At 36.2% G+C, this 17,298-nt stretch overlaps 1 protein-coding gene across 1 annotated transcript in view; it reads right to left on the minus strand.

The window, feature by feature from the left end:
* The window catches only part of LOC122815437 (programmed cell death 1 ligand 1-like), a 183,939-nt gene that overhangs the window by 98,767 nt on the left and 67,874 nt on the right, over positions 1 to 17,298 (minus strand). The window contains exons 3-5 of the mRNA XM_044087925.1: positions 14,394 to 14,445; positions 10,950 to 11,300; positions 1,998 to 2,279 (exon numbers count right to left, since the gene is read on the minus strand). Of these exons, the coding sequence (XP_043943860.1) occupies positions 1,998 to 2,279; positions 10,950 to 11,300; positions 14,394 to 14,445 (685 nt within the window). The remainder of the gene's footprint in view (positions 1 to 1,997; positions 2,280 to 10,949; positions 11,301 to 14,393; positions 14,446 to 17,298) is intronic.

Genomic DNA, 17,298 nt, shown 5'->3' on the forward strand with positions numbered 1-17,298 from the left:
TAGATAATGACATGAAACGATATTAATATGCATTCCTAGTATACTTTTTAAGCCTTTTTAGTAAGTCTAATGAATATTCTTAAACCAATTAAATTTATGTATGCAATATTGTTACACAATGAATTTTTTTTGTAAAATATATTAGTGCAAACACAGCTAAAATATGTGTACTACACATGAAACTCAGAAAACATACAAAGGAATCTTGAATTAAGGGGCCTCCTTAAAGAAATAAAATCAGTGTATTTTAAAGAACTGTCCTTTGAAACGTAATACCTCATTCAGGCCTAGTTCCCTCTATGCATTCAGTAATGGCATTCCTATTTATCCGGGAGATTTTCAAGGTTCCCCTTTTCATGACTTCCAAGTCTTTTTTTTTTTTTTAACAATGAAAAATATACATTTCTTGTAGGTGGAACATTCAAGAAAGTATCTAAAAACCATTATTTGCATTTTTAATTCTAATAGCATGCACATACTCCTTTAAGATATTGGGGAACAAAGTATGTACATGCTCCTAAATTTTAATACTAAGATTTGCTGTGGAAATATCTACATGATTACAATAAACATTCAGCCAGATATAAATTAAAATAATTGCATTTTTTATTTCAAAGAGTCAGCAATTCTTGTTAAAGTGGAACTAAAATAATGAAGACTATTGCTCACAGTCATCAGCCTACACTGCTGATAATCTAGAAACACTGTCAGCCTGTAGTACTAGTCTAAGCAACTATGATGTCATAGGAGCCCTCTCAGCCTATTTAGCATAGCACTATAGTATCATAGCAGCCCTTTCAGCCTGTGAAGTAGTGTGATGTCACAGGAACTCTGTCAGCCTGTATCTGTGTAAAGCACTGAGATGCCATAGGAACCATGTCAGCTTGTATTATTATTATTGTACTCTGATATAAGAATTCTACTGGCCTGAAAAAAAAGTGAGATACTATAATTGTCATAGCAACCTCCTCAGTCTTTACCAAATTTAGGTACTATGAAGTTAGGTAAATATTGTCAGCCTTTACTGGTGTGATGCACTGCCAATGAGACAAAAGCCCTCCAGCCTACACCTGAGTGAGACCCCCCCCCCCCGGTCTGGCTTCTGTGTATCTGATTGACAAACTAACATACACCCCCTACACTTAACCATGAGCTATCTCTTTAATAACATATCCCGTCATATAAGCGTCCAAGGAACTCAGGGACCAAAATGGGTTGGCTTGCATAGCTAGGTTTGTAAAGTCCATGGTGGTCATTAAGCTAGTTTAGACCTATGAATCTATAAACACTTCTAGCAGCACGTATGACCTTTTCAACTCTGCTGCTGATGTAATGAAGAACTGTGATGTCATAAGAACTGTCTCCACCTATATCATTGTGAGGTACTACAATACACGCCCTCTCAGTCAATGTTTGTGTAAGACATTACTAATGGCACAGAAGCCCAGCCTATCTGTAACAGTGTAAGGTGTAATTACCAGTAGAAAAAGAACCCTGTGTGATGACATGTGCCGTCATAACTCAGCCTTTTACTTGCTCATAACTCTGTGATGCAATATGCCCTCTTGACTTAATCTTTCTCTTTGCCTTGTATAACGTCATATGATCTTCTTACTCAGTTTTTTACTGAGTCCTAACTGTATAAAGCCACATATGATCTCCTGGCTCAGACTTTACTAGGTCTTATTTGTGTGAGGCCACATGCTCTCCTGACTCAGACTTAATCTGGATTCTGTGTGAGGGCACATGATCTCCTAATTCAAACTTTTACTGGATCCAGAGTGAGGGCACATGATCTCCTTCTTCACCTGTATAAGGCCACATTGTCTCCTGACTTAACATGTATATGGTTCATAACTGAGTGAGACCAAATTGTCATTTGACTTAGGCTTTGGTTCTAATTGTATGAGATCATATACCATTCACATTCTTCCACTTAGGGCACAAAACAAGGAAAAGCAATGAAATTATAAATGAACAAATATGTCTTCACATACCTGGTAAACATTTGCATACTTTCTTGCTGAGATGACGGTGCTTCTCTCCCACAAAACAGCAGACTTCCTCATCAGCTTTCAGATGTAGTGATAAAAAACTCTGGAGAACCATCAGTCCTTCTGTGGTTTGTGAGTGACTTGTAAGGTGTGTCTGATTCATATGCCTCCCATCTGAGTATTCCCAGTTGATTTCATCTTGTGGGTAGCCTCCTGAAAATGTGCATGCAGCCAAATCACTGGTACCATTCTGTGTGATTTGCAGCAAACCATCACTGTAGGGAGCTGTTTAGATAACAGATTCTGTTTAAGTTAGCAATCTCAACACTCACTTATAAAACTTTCAAGTATAAACACCACCACCCCCATAACAAGATTGCAAAAAAGAAGGTCAGATTCTTCTGGAGGCATTCTTCTTTTCTCTGTAGGGTTTCTGCAGGCCTGCATTTTCTATACAGATCTTACTGAGGTTCTCATAGGTTGCCATAGTTTTGAAAGCCTTCCAGTATGGTATCTTGTTCAGTAAAATAATTTTAGGGCATAAGAACTGAAATGCTTGAGCAACAGAAATGATGATTTATCATAAATTGTTACCATTATAGCATAAATAAATGATTTAACTGGCACAGAACTACATTGAAGAAAGCAGAACAAGCAATTAATTAAATCCTGTTTCTGCTAATATACATTATACAATTAGAAACACTAGATTTTGCTTTCAGTTTTATTATATCCATTTACTGGACATTCACATTTTGTATTGACCTGTTTATCAAATGCATCAACTCCATCAGTCCATGCATTTTAACGTTATTTATTTATGTATGATATGCTGACAGGGTAGCATGTTAATCCACAAAGGATTAATTTAGTCATTAGCAGAAGCTACAAATATCAAAGGTTCTAATTAAAGAGCCTTAAAGAGGATAACACATATGCACATTTCAACATACAATTTGTTTTACCCACTTAAAATGAGGTACACATTTGGCACATGGCTAAATAAACAACATTCCATGTTCTACAATCTGCCTAATCATTTAGGAAATATTTCCTGTCTGTCAGCCATGGTCTACCATAGGAGGTGATTTGAAATGGGAAGTAGGCACATAACTGTCAGAGGTCACATCAGAAAGTCCTAAGGGCAGCATGGTCTCTTGCAATCATACTCCTACTAAGATAGGTTACAAGTCCACCCTGCATCCCCCAGCAGCAGTAACTAGTGATAGTGATAGTGCGAAAGTGGCCATTCATGAAACAAACATTTACCACAGAAAAGTCTCACACAGTAAAATGTCCTCAGTACACTACTAAATTTCAACAAACTATTGTTTAATGACAAAAAGCAAAGTCCATGTTATTCAGCACCCATACAAGATTATCCAAATCCCTATGATGCTTTCATATCCTTAACTGTGATAACAATTCCATTGAAACCAGCCTCTACTTAGATATGTGAGGATCTGGCACACCACTCAGTAAACTTCCATGAGTGGATGGAAAAGATGAGAGCAGAGACCACCAGTCTGCTCTTCTGGGCCAACAAGTTATCTCAGTTCTTCTCACATCCAGCAAGGGCTGTTACAGGAAAAGTATCCTCCTTGCTTAATTTCAGTATGGTCTCCCCCTGTTTGTATCTGCTTCTGTCGAAAATACTGCCACCCTTGTGACCCTCTCCAGGGGCTGAGAATGGAAGCCTGTGGCACACCAGTATTGACAGGAAGGAATGAATGAAGGGAGAAATAAGTGGAAAGCTATTTAACACACTGGTATCTATCAGTTAAGTAGTTTTTGAACCACAGTAGTATGAGCTATGATAGCCTGAGGGAAGACAGTTGATAGAAGAGTTTTTGGTGACAGACTAGATCAGAAATTTTAGAGAGATCAAGGAATACATATTATTTACATTCATAATATTTTATATAATAAGAAATGGGAGAAAAACTGAGAATGAAGAAATTAAGTAGAAAGTCGGGAAAACAGTAGGAAGCGGGATGATTTTTAAATATTCTTTAATATTAATTTACTTGGCATTATTTAGGTGTTTTACAGCTATTCAAATTCCAGCAACTAGCAGCTTGGGAACTGAATGGCTGTAACCCCCATCTGTGCAGCTAAATGCAAATACAGTAACACAGCTGTTACATTATCTGCTTGTGTTCTAGCAGCAGGTAAGTGGAGAAATCGTGCTGAGAGGGTACTTTTAGGTTTAGATTTAGGGAGAGGGTGGTGAGCGGAGTGGGGACTTTAGGGCTAGAGAGGAGAATTATGATTTTAGTTATAGGGAGTGATTGTGGAAAGGACGGGGAGGGAATTTTAGGTTTAGGTTTAGGTTTAGGCTTAAGGACTGGGAAAGGGGATTTTAGGTTTAGGGAGTGATAGGGACTTCATGGCCAGAGAAAGGGATGGGAATTTTAGGTTTAGATGGTGATCATAAACAGGAGGGGAAGGGGGTTTAGTTTTAGAGAGCACTCTGAAATGGTAGGGGGATTGGGACTTTAGGGTTAGGGAGAAGAAGGGGATTTTAGGTTTAAGGAGGGATGGGGGACTTTAGGGTTAGGCACTGAATAGCAGTTTTTAGGTTTAGGTTAATGGTTCTGGTATTGATAATTAAAATTTTATGAGAGGGGTTAGTGAAAGTTAGAGAACTTGCTGAAACAAGTGGGTGGCTGCAAAGATGTATGTCTCAAGCACATATAGTAGATCTACATTACTTTCTTTTAAATATTGACAGCAAGTTCCATTTGTTTCTTTGTTTTGTTTTTTTAAGTAAAATGTTATTATGGCATGCTTTAATTCGATAAGGCACCCCTATTTTTTTATCAATAAATACTATGTTAACACCAGCTCAAGCAGAAGGGATCTTTGTTTAGTATCTCATCCTTAGGGTTGTACATCAGTAGTGCTGTACCCCTTTATGGTGCAGTGTGTGGCCACTAGAAAACAAATTCAAGCACCTGGTTTGGTAAGGGAACTCACAGTTTTCTGATCTTCCTAGCATCATGGGAAATAAATGTGATACTTGCAGGGCTGCTTAACACTGTATGTGCTTTAGGACTTTATACTTCCTGCATTCATTTCCCAGTGGACCTCATTCCTATTACAGCCAAGCCCCTCCTAATGATAGACTCATATCAAAACATCACAGACATACACATCGTGGCCACAAAGACTAGGGCTTTACTATCAATATGACGCAAGTACCAATGAATAATACTTATACTTTTAAGTTCCTAGTTCTTCATATTGTTCACAGAAATAAAAGAGGTGGAAATATTATTAATAGTACTGAAGCTTTGGAATAAGAATGGATTATTAAGTTCCAAGCTGACAGACCACCCGGTCTAAACTCCAAGGTTTCTTTGAAACCATTCCTCAAAAACAGAGCCTTAAAGCACTGATGCTCCACCTTATTTTAGTATTTTATATTTTATAGTTTTTAACATTGCAGTCAGAAAATTTAGAGATGTATTTCATGCTTTATACTGCTTTTATTTGTGCTTTTTATATGTGCTCTTTATTTTTTATATATTTATATGTGTATTTTATACCATAAGCATTATTAATTTATTTATTAACTTTAATAATATGGAATTGATTGGTTGATACCATGATGCATCACTATTTAAACGATGTATTAACTGTTATAATATGTCTGATGAAGCAGAGAGGACTCTGCGAAAGCGCTTACTTTTTTCTATTAAAGAGTTACGTGCCGTATGTATCCAGCGAGTTTTATTTTATTTATTAAAACCAAGTTAATTGTCTTCAACTACAATAAACCCAATACATGTCTGACTCCACTTTCTATCCTTTCCACAAATGGAACCAAAATAGATCCCACCAGCTAAGCCAAACTTCTAGGTGTCACAATCGATGATAACCTAAGGTTTGACACCCACATCTCCCTCACCCTCACCATCAGAAAAGTCCACTCCAAACTTGGCACCCTTTACAGAATTAAACGTTACCTGACAGACAACGCCGGACTAACCACTGCCCGCACACATCTACTCTCCACCCTCCTCTACGGCTCCCTAGTATTTAAAACATTCATAAATCTGATCGAAATAATCTGGAGTCATGCTACTACAAAATCGCCAAGTTTGCCACAGGCTACCATTACAGACCCCACCACTGCTCTGTACTCTCCCAGCTTAAATGGTTAGAACTACCTAACCTTCTTACATTTAACCAACTCTCCATAGCCCACAATATAATTCACAAACCTAACAACTGCCCGGCACTCACCAATCTAGTCCAACCCAACAGCAATCCTAGAGCTCTAAGATCCTCAAATAAACTATTGTTAAAGATTACCCAAGCCCACAGCACACAGGGTACCGCCCTTTTTTCCCATAAAATTGCCAACTGTGGAATACTTTTCCTCAACCTATGCCTAAAATCCCCAGCATTCATGAGTTTAAAAACCCCCTTAAGGAACATCTAGCAAAACACCGGCTCTGCTCCTGCCATACCCCTGGTTAAGCTACGTACTACTGCCTTACATTACCCTAAACTAGCTCACTCTCACAGCTACAACTATTAACTGCTGAAGGCTGTCTTGATTCTACACTCAGTTTCAGTTAGCAATGTCGACACATATACTGCTTTGTCTTTAACTGTTATGTAGACTGCATTTCTTTATCTTGAAATTATGGTATCACACTGTTCTCACTATTAACTCATGCGGCCAGTATTTATCACTAACTGTGCCATTTTTTGTTAAATTTGTTAATTTGTTAATTATTTGCTAATTATTGTTATATAACTAATTTCTTTACTGACTTTCTTTGTACATTGTTGATTAATACATGTTCAATTTGATTGTTTAATGCTGTCTATCTGTATGTATGGAGCCTTTCTCCCCGGGACTCCTCTGAAAATGGGCCTCATGCCCAGTCGGACATTAGCCGGTAAACAAAACAAAAATAAATAAATATGTCTGATGTAAAATATTTTACTGTGTCACCGTGGTATAAGTTTCTTATCTGATGGATCCAATGCTAAAACCTTCCTGATCTAAGCACAATTCTGAATGAGTTCATCTTGCTCAAGGTGTAAAGCATCTTTACTGCCACAGAATATAAAGGCACAGACTACAAAGTCACATGTACCTGATATACATCATTGCCAGTGATGTAATGTCAATAGTAGGGAATTTTGGAGTTTGTAGTAGCAGACACTATTAGGCTGGAAGTAAGCAAAAGCATTCTAATGCAAATAACTGGGATCGCATACCTCTCAACTATACAGATTTTCACAGAATGTCTAGATTTGTGTCTCATATTTTTGGTCTGTTTCTTATAAAATGGTGGTTTTCTGGCAAATCATTGAGGGTTGATGTCAGAAAATAATGACAGACATTTGAGTTTAAGACTTCATACCCTTCAGAAAATTAATGCTAATGCAAAGTCTGTTATTCTGTCAACTTTCTAAGTTTGCAAGAGTAATATTTAAAAAATGTCCCTATTTTTGAGCCTTTGTCCCCCCCATTTTTTTTTACGGATTTGTCCAGATTTCTTGCTGTAAGAAGTTGAGAGGTATGCTGGGATGCAGTGAACAACAGTTAAGTAAATCAATATGATTTTTTTAAGCACATTCTGGGCAAAAATAAATATGTGGAACCAGAAGAGATAACTATTGTTGCTTTAATTAGACTTTATTTCAACATTATTATGCCTTCATGCTTTATTGTAATTTTAACTGAATACAGAGTGCTTGTCCCATTTTAAAGACCTATATATTAGAATGTGACAGCTGGACACCAAATGCATTCATAAATATGTGCTTGTTAAAAAGTTAAGCAAACTGTTGTGAAGATGTTTTTCACCCACATTAGTAGATAAACACACAGGCCCTACAAGTCAGGATGGCATAAATGAATTAAGGCCAGTTCCCTACAATGGCTTAAAACAAATGAAAAGTCAATATTGTGAAATTCATTGACAACATCTCATATATTTTTATTGTGTAAATGAATAATAAAACAGTTAAACATATATGCATGTGCATTAAAACATATTCTGTATTAACCCCTACCTGTCCACATACTCTTTAAAGGGCCAGAATAACGGAATAAGAAAAATATATTCTTGATATGGATTATATAAGCAAATGAACTACAAAAACAGTTATATCTTACTACTGAATTTCAAAATTATTTATTAAAGTTTAGATTGGTTTATTGTTTCTGCTGTAATAATTAATGGCCTAAGCCAAGATATAAGAACACTATCACAATTTAAAGAGAATAAAAATGTTTGGCATTATTTTTATTACTATATTCCACATTCAGGCACAACTAGCTGGCTCCCATGTGTGTTTTCCAAGTAAACAATGTAGCATTGTTTCAAAAAATGTAATTTGTGGACAGCATAAGCAAACCGATGTATTTATTTTAAGTGCATTTACAGTTTAAAATGGTTACAATAGGACTGATGACTAATGATTTGCTCAATGAGTATGACTGCTTTACTGGTAAGGTAAGAGAAAAATACTTATATATATATATATATATATATATATATATATATATATATATATATATATATATATTGCTGCGGTGGCATTGTCACCTCACAGTAAGAGGTTGTCCTGTTCGATTCTCAGCTAGAGTGTCTTCTGTGTGGAGACATGCGTGAATGGGCGTACCTTCGTTGAAGGTTGTGCATCAGGGCTGGCAACTTGGCACGTAAAAATCTACTGCCAATCATTAGCAGCCCAGAGTTCCACTGTGGCAACCCCTAACCGGGAAAAGCTGAAAGACACAATATATATATACATAGATATAGGGGAAGTGCTCATTACATGGAAATGTGTAATAGACTCTGCATTCATTAAACAATAATCTTTTCTTAACTGAAGATGTAGTTTTGATTTTTGTTCACTAGACTGGCTATGACAGATTCATGTTTTATATGAACTGTCATACATTCTCACTGTAACTTACTTTTTTTTTTTAATTGCATTTTTTTTTTGGTGCATTGCTGCCTGCTGACCATAAGCTCCCCATGATCTGTTGCCCATCATTCCTTACTGGGTGAGAACTGTTCTCAGCCTGTTTATTGCCTTCAAGGTGAGAGATGATTGTGGAGGTGTCATCCTGGCAGCCATTAAGGCATTTTAGTTATGTGGCCTAATCCCACCTCCTGGTGATTACATGAGCTTCTGCATCACCACAGAGAGACCATCTATACCACTGATACAGACGTGCACCCACTTCCTGATATACCTTTGTAAGAGTTACTGTACCAGCTAAGGCAGACCCACCCACATCCATACCCCTCAACTATCCAGATTTTCACAGAATGTCCAGATTTTTGCTTATATTTTTGGTCTGTTTCTTATAAAATTATTATAAAATTATATAGATTTCTGGAAAACCATTGAGGACCGAATAACTAAATAATGACATACATTTGTGTTTCAGACTTCATATCCTTTAGACTGATATTCTAGCAATTTCCTAAGTTTCTAACAGCAATATTTAAAATCTGTCCTTAAATTTGGGCCTGTGTCCCTCCATAATTTATGGCTTTGTCCAGATTTCCTGTGCTTAGAGGTTCAGAGGTATACCCACAAACCTACACGGCTGTTCACAGGGGTAAAATCTGTGCCACTTCCCTCAAGCACAAGATCATAACAGTAGGAGGAGGAGTATTAATCTCCCTCCTTCTCTCCTAGGAAGCACACCAACATAAACCACACATCTCCTGCCCACCCTTCCCCAGATCTTCCAGCTTTCTGAGCTATTAATCAAGCTTAGGTCATTTGGGTAGCAGTAAGGGCTTTATCTCTTTGTGCCACAGAGGCATGGATTGTGTAACTTAGTTTGGTATTTATCGTGTAATTGTGATCACTTGATATTCCTTTGTTTACAGCTACATGGGATTATATAGTAATACATTATATATTTATAACAGTAGATAGAATAATGTATTAGAATACATTTTATGGTATGTTATTTTAAATTGTTAAATACAATAAAGCTACATTGAAGCAGTTACATGACAGGATCACTTGTTCCCATATTACACAATAGTCAGTCAGGTGCTTCTTTCTAATTTTTTTTCTCTCCTGGTTCCCAAAATATGTTGCTATGCCCAGAACAGAACATGCTGTAGCAAAACAGCATGTTTGTAGGAACTGACCTAATTTTTTATCAAACCTGGCCAGCAGAGGATTCAGAGATTGTATGGCAACAACAGCCATATGCTAAATATGGACTTGTTGCTATGGCAACAACAGCAATCCATATGCTAAATATGGACTTGCTGCTTGTGTGTAATGACTTGCATTCTTTAGCATGCAATGGGAAATAAATGCAAAACAGGAACTGAAACAAAATCAGACAGATAGAAACAGATTGACTGAGGAAGGGACAGAGAGACAGAGAGAGAGTATGTGGGTGTGTGTTTCTGTGCTTCAGTGGGTGTGTGTGAACACAGTACATATTCAGAAAGATAGGCACTGTGGTTATTTCTGCATACAGTATTGCCCTAATAAGATGTATGATTGGTCATTATGATTATTAAAAAGTGAGATAATCAACTTGGCTCCATGACAAAGAAGGAAAAAGCCCTAGCTGGGACCCAGATGACTAGGATAAAGTCCTACCTATGACCCATATGACAGGGATAAAAGCCTTGATTGTGACCCAGATGACAGTGATAAAGCCCTGACTTCGACCCAGATGACCCAAGTTTGATTAGTAGCTTGACTGATGAAGGAGCCAGATATGGATGGGATTGAGTGACTTATGTCATCTCACTCTCATCTTGAGAATCCATCTTAAAATGGTACATGGGCTCTCTGGTAAAGGGGAGGGATGATATGGAGTAGGAAAGTGTCAAATAGTAAATCTCTGCTCAATATAGGAGTAAACACAAAAATATAGGAGCAAGAATTTGCTGACAAATTCAATGTCAGGCGTGTCCTCTGTTGCTGACTTACCGTGAACATGCAGTGTGGCTTCATCATAGGCTGGACCACTGTCATCTTTTACAAAACAGCGATACTGCCCTGCATCAGTAATCCTTACACCAGAGAGCAGCAAAGAGGCATCACCTTTCTTGGATTTTTGGTGAATGAGTTGAGTTCGGCCTCGATAGTTAGGGCTCTGAATAGTGTCTTTGTCTTCACCATTTAAAAAGACATGGACAACTTCATGTTTTCCTGCTTTGTTGTAATAGTACCAGTATATGTTGGCATGGCCTTCTACCTCTGAGAAGTAGCATTGGATGACAATGTTCTGTTTCAAGTCTGTTTGAATGGAATGAACTGGAATTTTCACCATAGGTATTCCTGAAAAAAAATAATGAAAGTCATGTGACCTCAGCCAGGATCCAGTTAATACAATTAAGCAAATATTACATTTTTTTCATAGAATGTCTATTAGTGGAGTCCTTAGTTATTTTGGAGAGAAGCAAAAATTAGTTAAAACTAAGTACTGACTTTTGGTACTAAACTACAGCACTATGGTAAGGAAGGCAAAAGAGAAAGAGATTTATGATACCATATACCATGCAAGCCATGGTACAAAAATCATTAGTTCTACATTACATGACAGACACAGAAGTTTTCCTTAGAACTGAATGTTACACCAGTGGTAACATTAATGCTGAGTGGTCTAACATTATGCATTATATATTATAATGCTTTCATAATACCACATTATAATGATAAATTGCACTCAATATATGCCTGGAATTCCCTACCAGGTGATTTAAGGCAATATACTACATTTTCTGAGTTTCATAAATGATTTAAATTTTTTTTTTCTCTGGAAAATATCTGTTTGTAACTGTCAAACTCAATGATGACTCTTGGCACCTTTAATTTCATACCCCACTTAATGTTGTATTTTACTTTTCTATATGGTCTCATTCTCTAAACACACTGTTGCAATCAGTCCTTGCATCAGTTTGTAAAGGGCATGTATACACTCCCTGCTGATCATATAAGATGACATATTGCTTCATTAATTATATCTTTATCTTCTCCATATACAGACCTATTTTTATTTTATTATATTTTATTTTACATTTGTTTCCTGGAGTAATACAGTGATCCCAAATGGCCATTTGCAGGTATTGCCTGAGTGAAATAATACACAAAGAAGAAAAAAGTCAAACAAAGAGGAAGTAAGCTGTAAAGAAATTGTGAGTAACAATTGACAGACATGACAACAATTAAAAGAGAAGTGTCTGTTTTACATGATTATTTCACTGCATTTTGTACTTCATTGTTCTTTGGTTACTAAGGGCACATGACAAACATATAAATTAAGTCATCCATCATGTTTTAAATATGCTTCCAGTGTTGTGTTAGAACTATGCAGATTTACAGAAGGAAGTGCTAAAGAAAAAAATAACTAGTGACTTAAACTGTCTGACAGCTATGAATTACTGAAGCATTTGAAAAGAGATTGTCTCTCTTCTTTTTACAAAATGCTGCAGATTAATGAGAGTCAGGGCCTGGAGGGTGGAGTGGCACAGTTAAGAGGTGTTTGTTGTTGAGATAGAGCAAGGCTGGAAGTTAAGATGTCTTTGTGGCCTGCTGTCTGTTGCAACTGCAGTTTGATATGGTGTGGAGGAATATTTTTAAGTTCAGCTCTAAAAGTGGGGGAAGGAGATGGGGTGATTGTTTTGGACAAGCATCTCAGTTGTAGTGTGTGAGTTGTAAATCTCTTCTTGTATATGGTCATCTTCTTAAGCTGATCAGTTTGCATGTTGCAATACATGCATGAAAGAACTGTTTTCTCTCAAGTAATTCAACTGATAATATATTAATCTCTACTGTCTTATGCAGCCCTGATCATGTATTTGTGTCCATATACACTGTACTCAGGTATTCATCAATATGCACTCTACTGTCTTATGTATATATCATGTATGTGTATGCATATACACTGTACTCAGGTGTTCATCAATATGCACTCTACTGTCTTATGTATATCATGTATGTGTATGCATATACACTGTACTCAGGTATTCATCAATATGCACTCTACTGTCTTATGTATATCATGTATGTGTATGCATATACACTGTACTCAGTTATTGTTTATGTAATTAGTTTAGGCCCCATTGTATATTACTTTGTATGCACTCTTATTCTATATTTATCTATATTCTGGTGTAACTGCCTCTTAACCCAGGAAATGGCTGGAAAGGGTGTTCAGACTTTAACCAATAAATAAATGTACTACTACAGCTAGAATTAGTACTGGCAGCAGGTGCTGTACTATTAATATGAATAATGGCAGTATTTAGACTGCTTATGCCACTAATTGTTCCAACAGTAATGCTTGTACTGTTGAGTATAGAACTGTTAACGATAGTCAACTTGTGCTGTTCAACACTGCTGATGCTAAATGTTACTGTGTTTGTTCTCACCTAATATTATTAACAGCTGTAGTAATTCTAATGATCTGATCATATAGACAAGCCACCAAAACCAAGGCTTAACATAAAGGATTATGATCAGGTCGCCAATTGCAATGTGTTTATTATAGATTGAAGACATGCAAAGCTCAAGAGGTTTGGCATAAGTTATGGTCAAAGATATGATTATAATTCTTTGTAATGCGTGGACATTTATCTGCTCAATGTTCTACTACTTACAGAAAAGTAAAATTAACAAAAAAATATGCATAGTGTTGTGCTGGCTATCAAAGCAGGTAAGTCAGTGGGGAAGTGGTTTACGTATGTTCTGATAATGGTTGTAATTAGCAGGCAGCAGGCAGAAATGGAATTGAAACAACACTGTTTATTATCCTGCTGCTGTTTACTGGTTGACACTGTCAGCTTTTAGTGCCAGAAGTAATCTTAACAGTGCATAGTGGGTGCTTTAAAATTGTTAAGCACCATTCTAATTGTTGTTAAGATCAGGTCTCATGCTACAGTAGTACCAAACCAGGATGTTTTTACTGTTATTGGAGTGTAATCACAGCTCTCCATGTAGTACATATGTCTCATTGTACTGTATTTTGTTGCTTAACATCACATATAACTGCTGCCCTAGCTACTTTACTTACAGAAATGTAAATTATGATGTCATACGCTGACAATATGGCCTACTTATTCCATTCTATTTTGGGGGCGAGATAAGCCAGGAATCCTGCTTATCTAATACCTTAATTCATTCCTTACACTAACTATCCCGTATTAACTTTGTACTGACCCTTAAAATACATTGCTTGTACGAATACTAATACAGGTAGTGACACATGATATTTAATCCCACCTACATGTGAAAAAGTAAAATAAATGCATAGTTTCAAATCCCACTCAAAAATGGTTAAATCAGGTAACTTGAGATATGCATCTCTGACACAGAATCAGTTAATTTCAATTACTTTAGACAGTGAATTTTAGTAATTTACTCATACTATACCTGTTATGAAGGAGAGCTGTAGACAGGTAGAAATTATGATACTCCAAATTATCTGAGGAGAGAAAAAAGAGAATACAAAAAGACTTGCTTTTCTTGATAACATAATTTCCTCCCATTATTCTAATATGCAGTATCTTTCTACAATCAACATTTTTATAACAACACATATAGATTTACACAGGTCTATATCACATAGTCGAAGTTTAATAACTCTGAACATGGAATGTTCAAACCATCCTGTTCAAAGTTAAAAAACTTCGACTATGACTAAAAAACAAAAAAAAAAGAAAAGAAAACAAAATAAACTGTTGTAAGCAGGGGGCAAGTCCCCCTGCATCCCCCACACCCCACGCTACGTAAATATACCAACTCCGAGATTGCACCACATTGAACAAAATGGAAATCTCCCCTTATGGAGATTTCCGTTGAAACGCTCGTACTTCTGCAAATTCAAACTTATGGTCTTGACCATACGAGGTTCGAACTTGCAGAAGTTTGACTACCTGATAGAAACCCAATTTACACACCTTCCTGATATTCACTTTTACAGTGTTTATTAATCTGTATAGCACCTCCTTTCCGATTCCCGTTAGTGTATCTTCATACCTAAAGATATAGCCTAGTGTTAGTGGCACATGCCACCCCAGCTTGCTACAAGAGTATCTAATCTTTCTCAAGGAGTCAACTAATTGTGCAATATATGGTTGAGATGGTGGGGATCTGGGTTCTGTAACAGGTCTATGTCACCAAACCAATTAAGGTGAGAAAAAAAATTTGAACATGCAGTGCAAGCTTTCCTTCCACTGGAGGTAGAAGGCCAGTTCAGGTAAGAAAAGCAGAAGGAATCTGTCATTAAAGTTTGTGGCTCCTACCTGATACAACTCCAGAATATCCTGATGCTTTTTTTCACTGAAAACTAAAGTGTCATGTGAACCGCTGTGCTATATAAATTAAAAATGTATACATGTTGCTACTCTTCCATATTGTATGTGGCTCAAAAATATAAAGTTGTTTCAGTTGCTCTTTCTTTAATTAGTCACATTAGCAATGATTTATAACACAGTCTGCTTACATCGCTGCCCTTGTAGCTACTCACCATGTCAATCTCTTAACTGATTTAGTGTAATATGGCACAAATTACAACAGAAACTCTCCTAGCGGTTGGAGGGCTTCAGAGGTAAAATGCAAGTCCAAGAACAAGAAAAACCTTGCTACGACTGTATCTATTGTAATGAAATTAATACTGTTTACATTTAGAGATTCAGGTGCATACCATGCAGAAAATTCATCTATTTTGCCAACTGCACTCACTACAAATGTTTTTTATATAGGAAAGACTAATATGAAATTAAAAGAAAAAAAATGGTGCACATCTTTCTGACATTTGCAGAAATATTGACACTAATGCACTAAGTAAACACATTCTAAGTAATGGTAAGGAACATAAATTTAAATTTAGAATACTACAAAGAATTTTTCAGGATATTCAAGGGGGGATATAATAACAAGAATTGAGATGGTATAATATAGATGGATTAACTACTTCAGAGCTGATAAATTAGTATAAAATCAGTATTAAAAATGAAGCGTGACTATTTATGATTTTATATGACGTATGTGCTATTAAACAGCAAAGATGTGGTAAAACTACCCAAAATGTAACTAGTAATCCAAATTTTGCCTAATTTTGGATGACTTCTGTGCTGTTAATTTATTTATTTATCTGTTTATTTATATATATTCATATATTTCATATTTTTACTTGGAAACAACATTTTAATCGTGTAAGTTAATTATATATCATGTGACTGAATTTTATATCATATGATTGAATTTTTTTTGACCGGCTGGTGTTTATAAACAAAAAAGGAGAAAAGTTGCATTATTTGTATTCTACATTGAGAAAGAGTTATATACTCGAAAGCTTTGCTTATTTTAACTTGTGCAGTTATTAATTTTGTGCTTGGATGTTGGGCTTCAGGTTTTTCTTGTCTTTAGTGTAATATGGCACTTGATTGGCTGACTCCATTTTTTCCTAGAGAAAATTAACTGTATGGATCCTAGATACAACAAGTTTTCTGCTTATGGGTCCTTCTCTTGACCATCATAACGGAAACTTTGCAATTATTGGTGATCATGGAGTACTACTGGGCCATTAAGTGGATTTCAGATGAACATTGACCATGGTCTTAGACACTAAGAGCAAATACTGATAATGTAATAATGTTAGTGATCTCTGTATTCTCCAGTCTTGTAGTTAGTGATAGGATTACCACTCCTCAATCTCCATCAATGGTAAGGTGGCACTGGATATCAGATTACCCCCTCTGCCCAGGAAAAGGATACGCTTTAAATATGTTCCACCTCTTCTGCCCCCTTCCTCAGCTGTTCACTCAAAATTGGGGTCTATTCCTAAATTTGATTTGCAAATGAAAAGCCAGTCTACAATCAACTCACAACGTTTTCCCTCTAATGGAAGTCCATATTTCACAGATTTGTCTTTCTTTTTGTACTGATGAACTCTAGCTGGCAGACTATTAAATATTGTTCAGATTGTTGCTGATGCCCACCTGCTTTTAACTTGAATACAGATAAATATGCAATGCCCTTTTTTATTGTCTTCTAACTAGCTTCAAACAAATGTGAGATTTGAAGTTGTCCACTCATTATCAAAAGTACATATTCTATCTTGTATAAGTAAAACTTATCATCCTCCTGTTTGGTGTCTTTTAACAATAGCAAGAAAAAAATAATTATAAGAAACTGAAAAATGTTCTGCTCTCCACATTTTTCAGAATTTATATTAGTTCATCAGAAAGTAATAATTCATATTTCATAATCGATTATACATTCTCTAGAAGGGCTGTACACATTATGCACAGGGTGAATTTGTAAATACCATTGT

This window comes from Protopterus annectens, chromosome 11.part0 (genome assembly GCF_019279795.1).
Source record: "Protopterus annectens isolate FY-2018-M chromosome 11.part0, PAN1.0, whole genome shotgun sequence".
Classification (NCBI taxonomy): Eukaryota; Metazoa; Chordata; order Ceratodontiformes; family Protopteridae; genus Protopterus; species Protopterus annectens.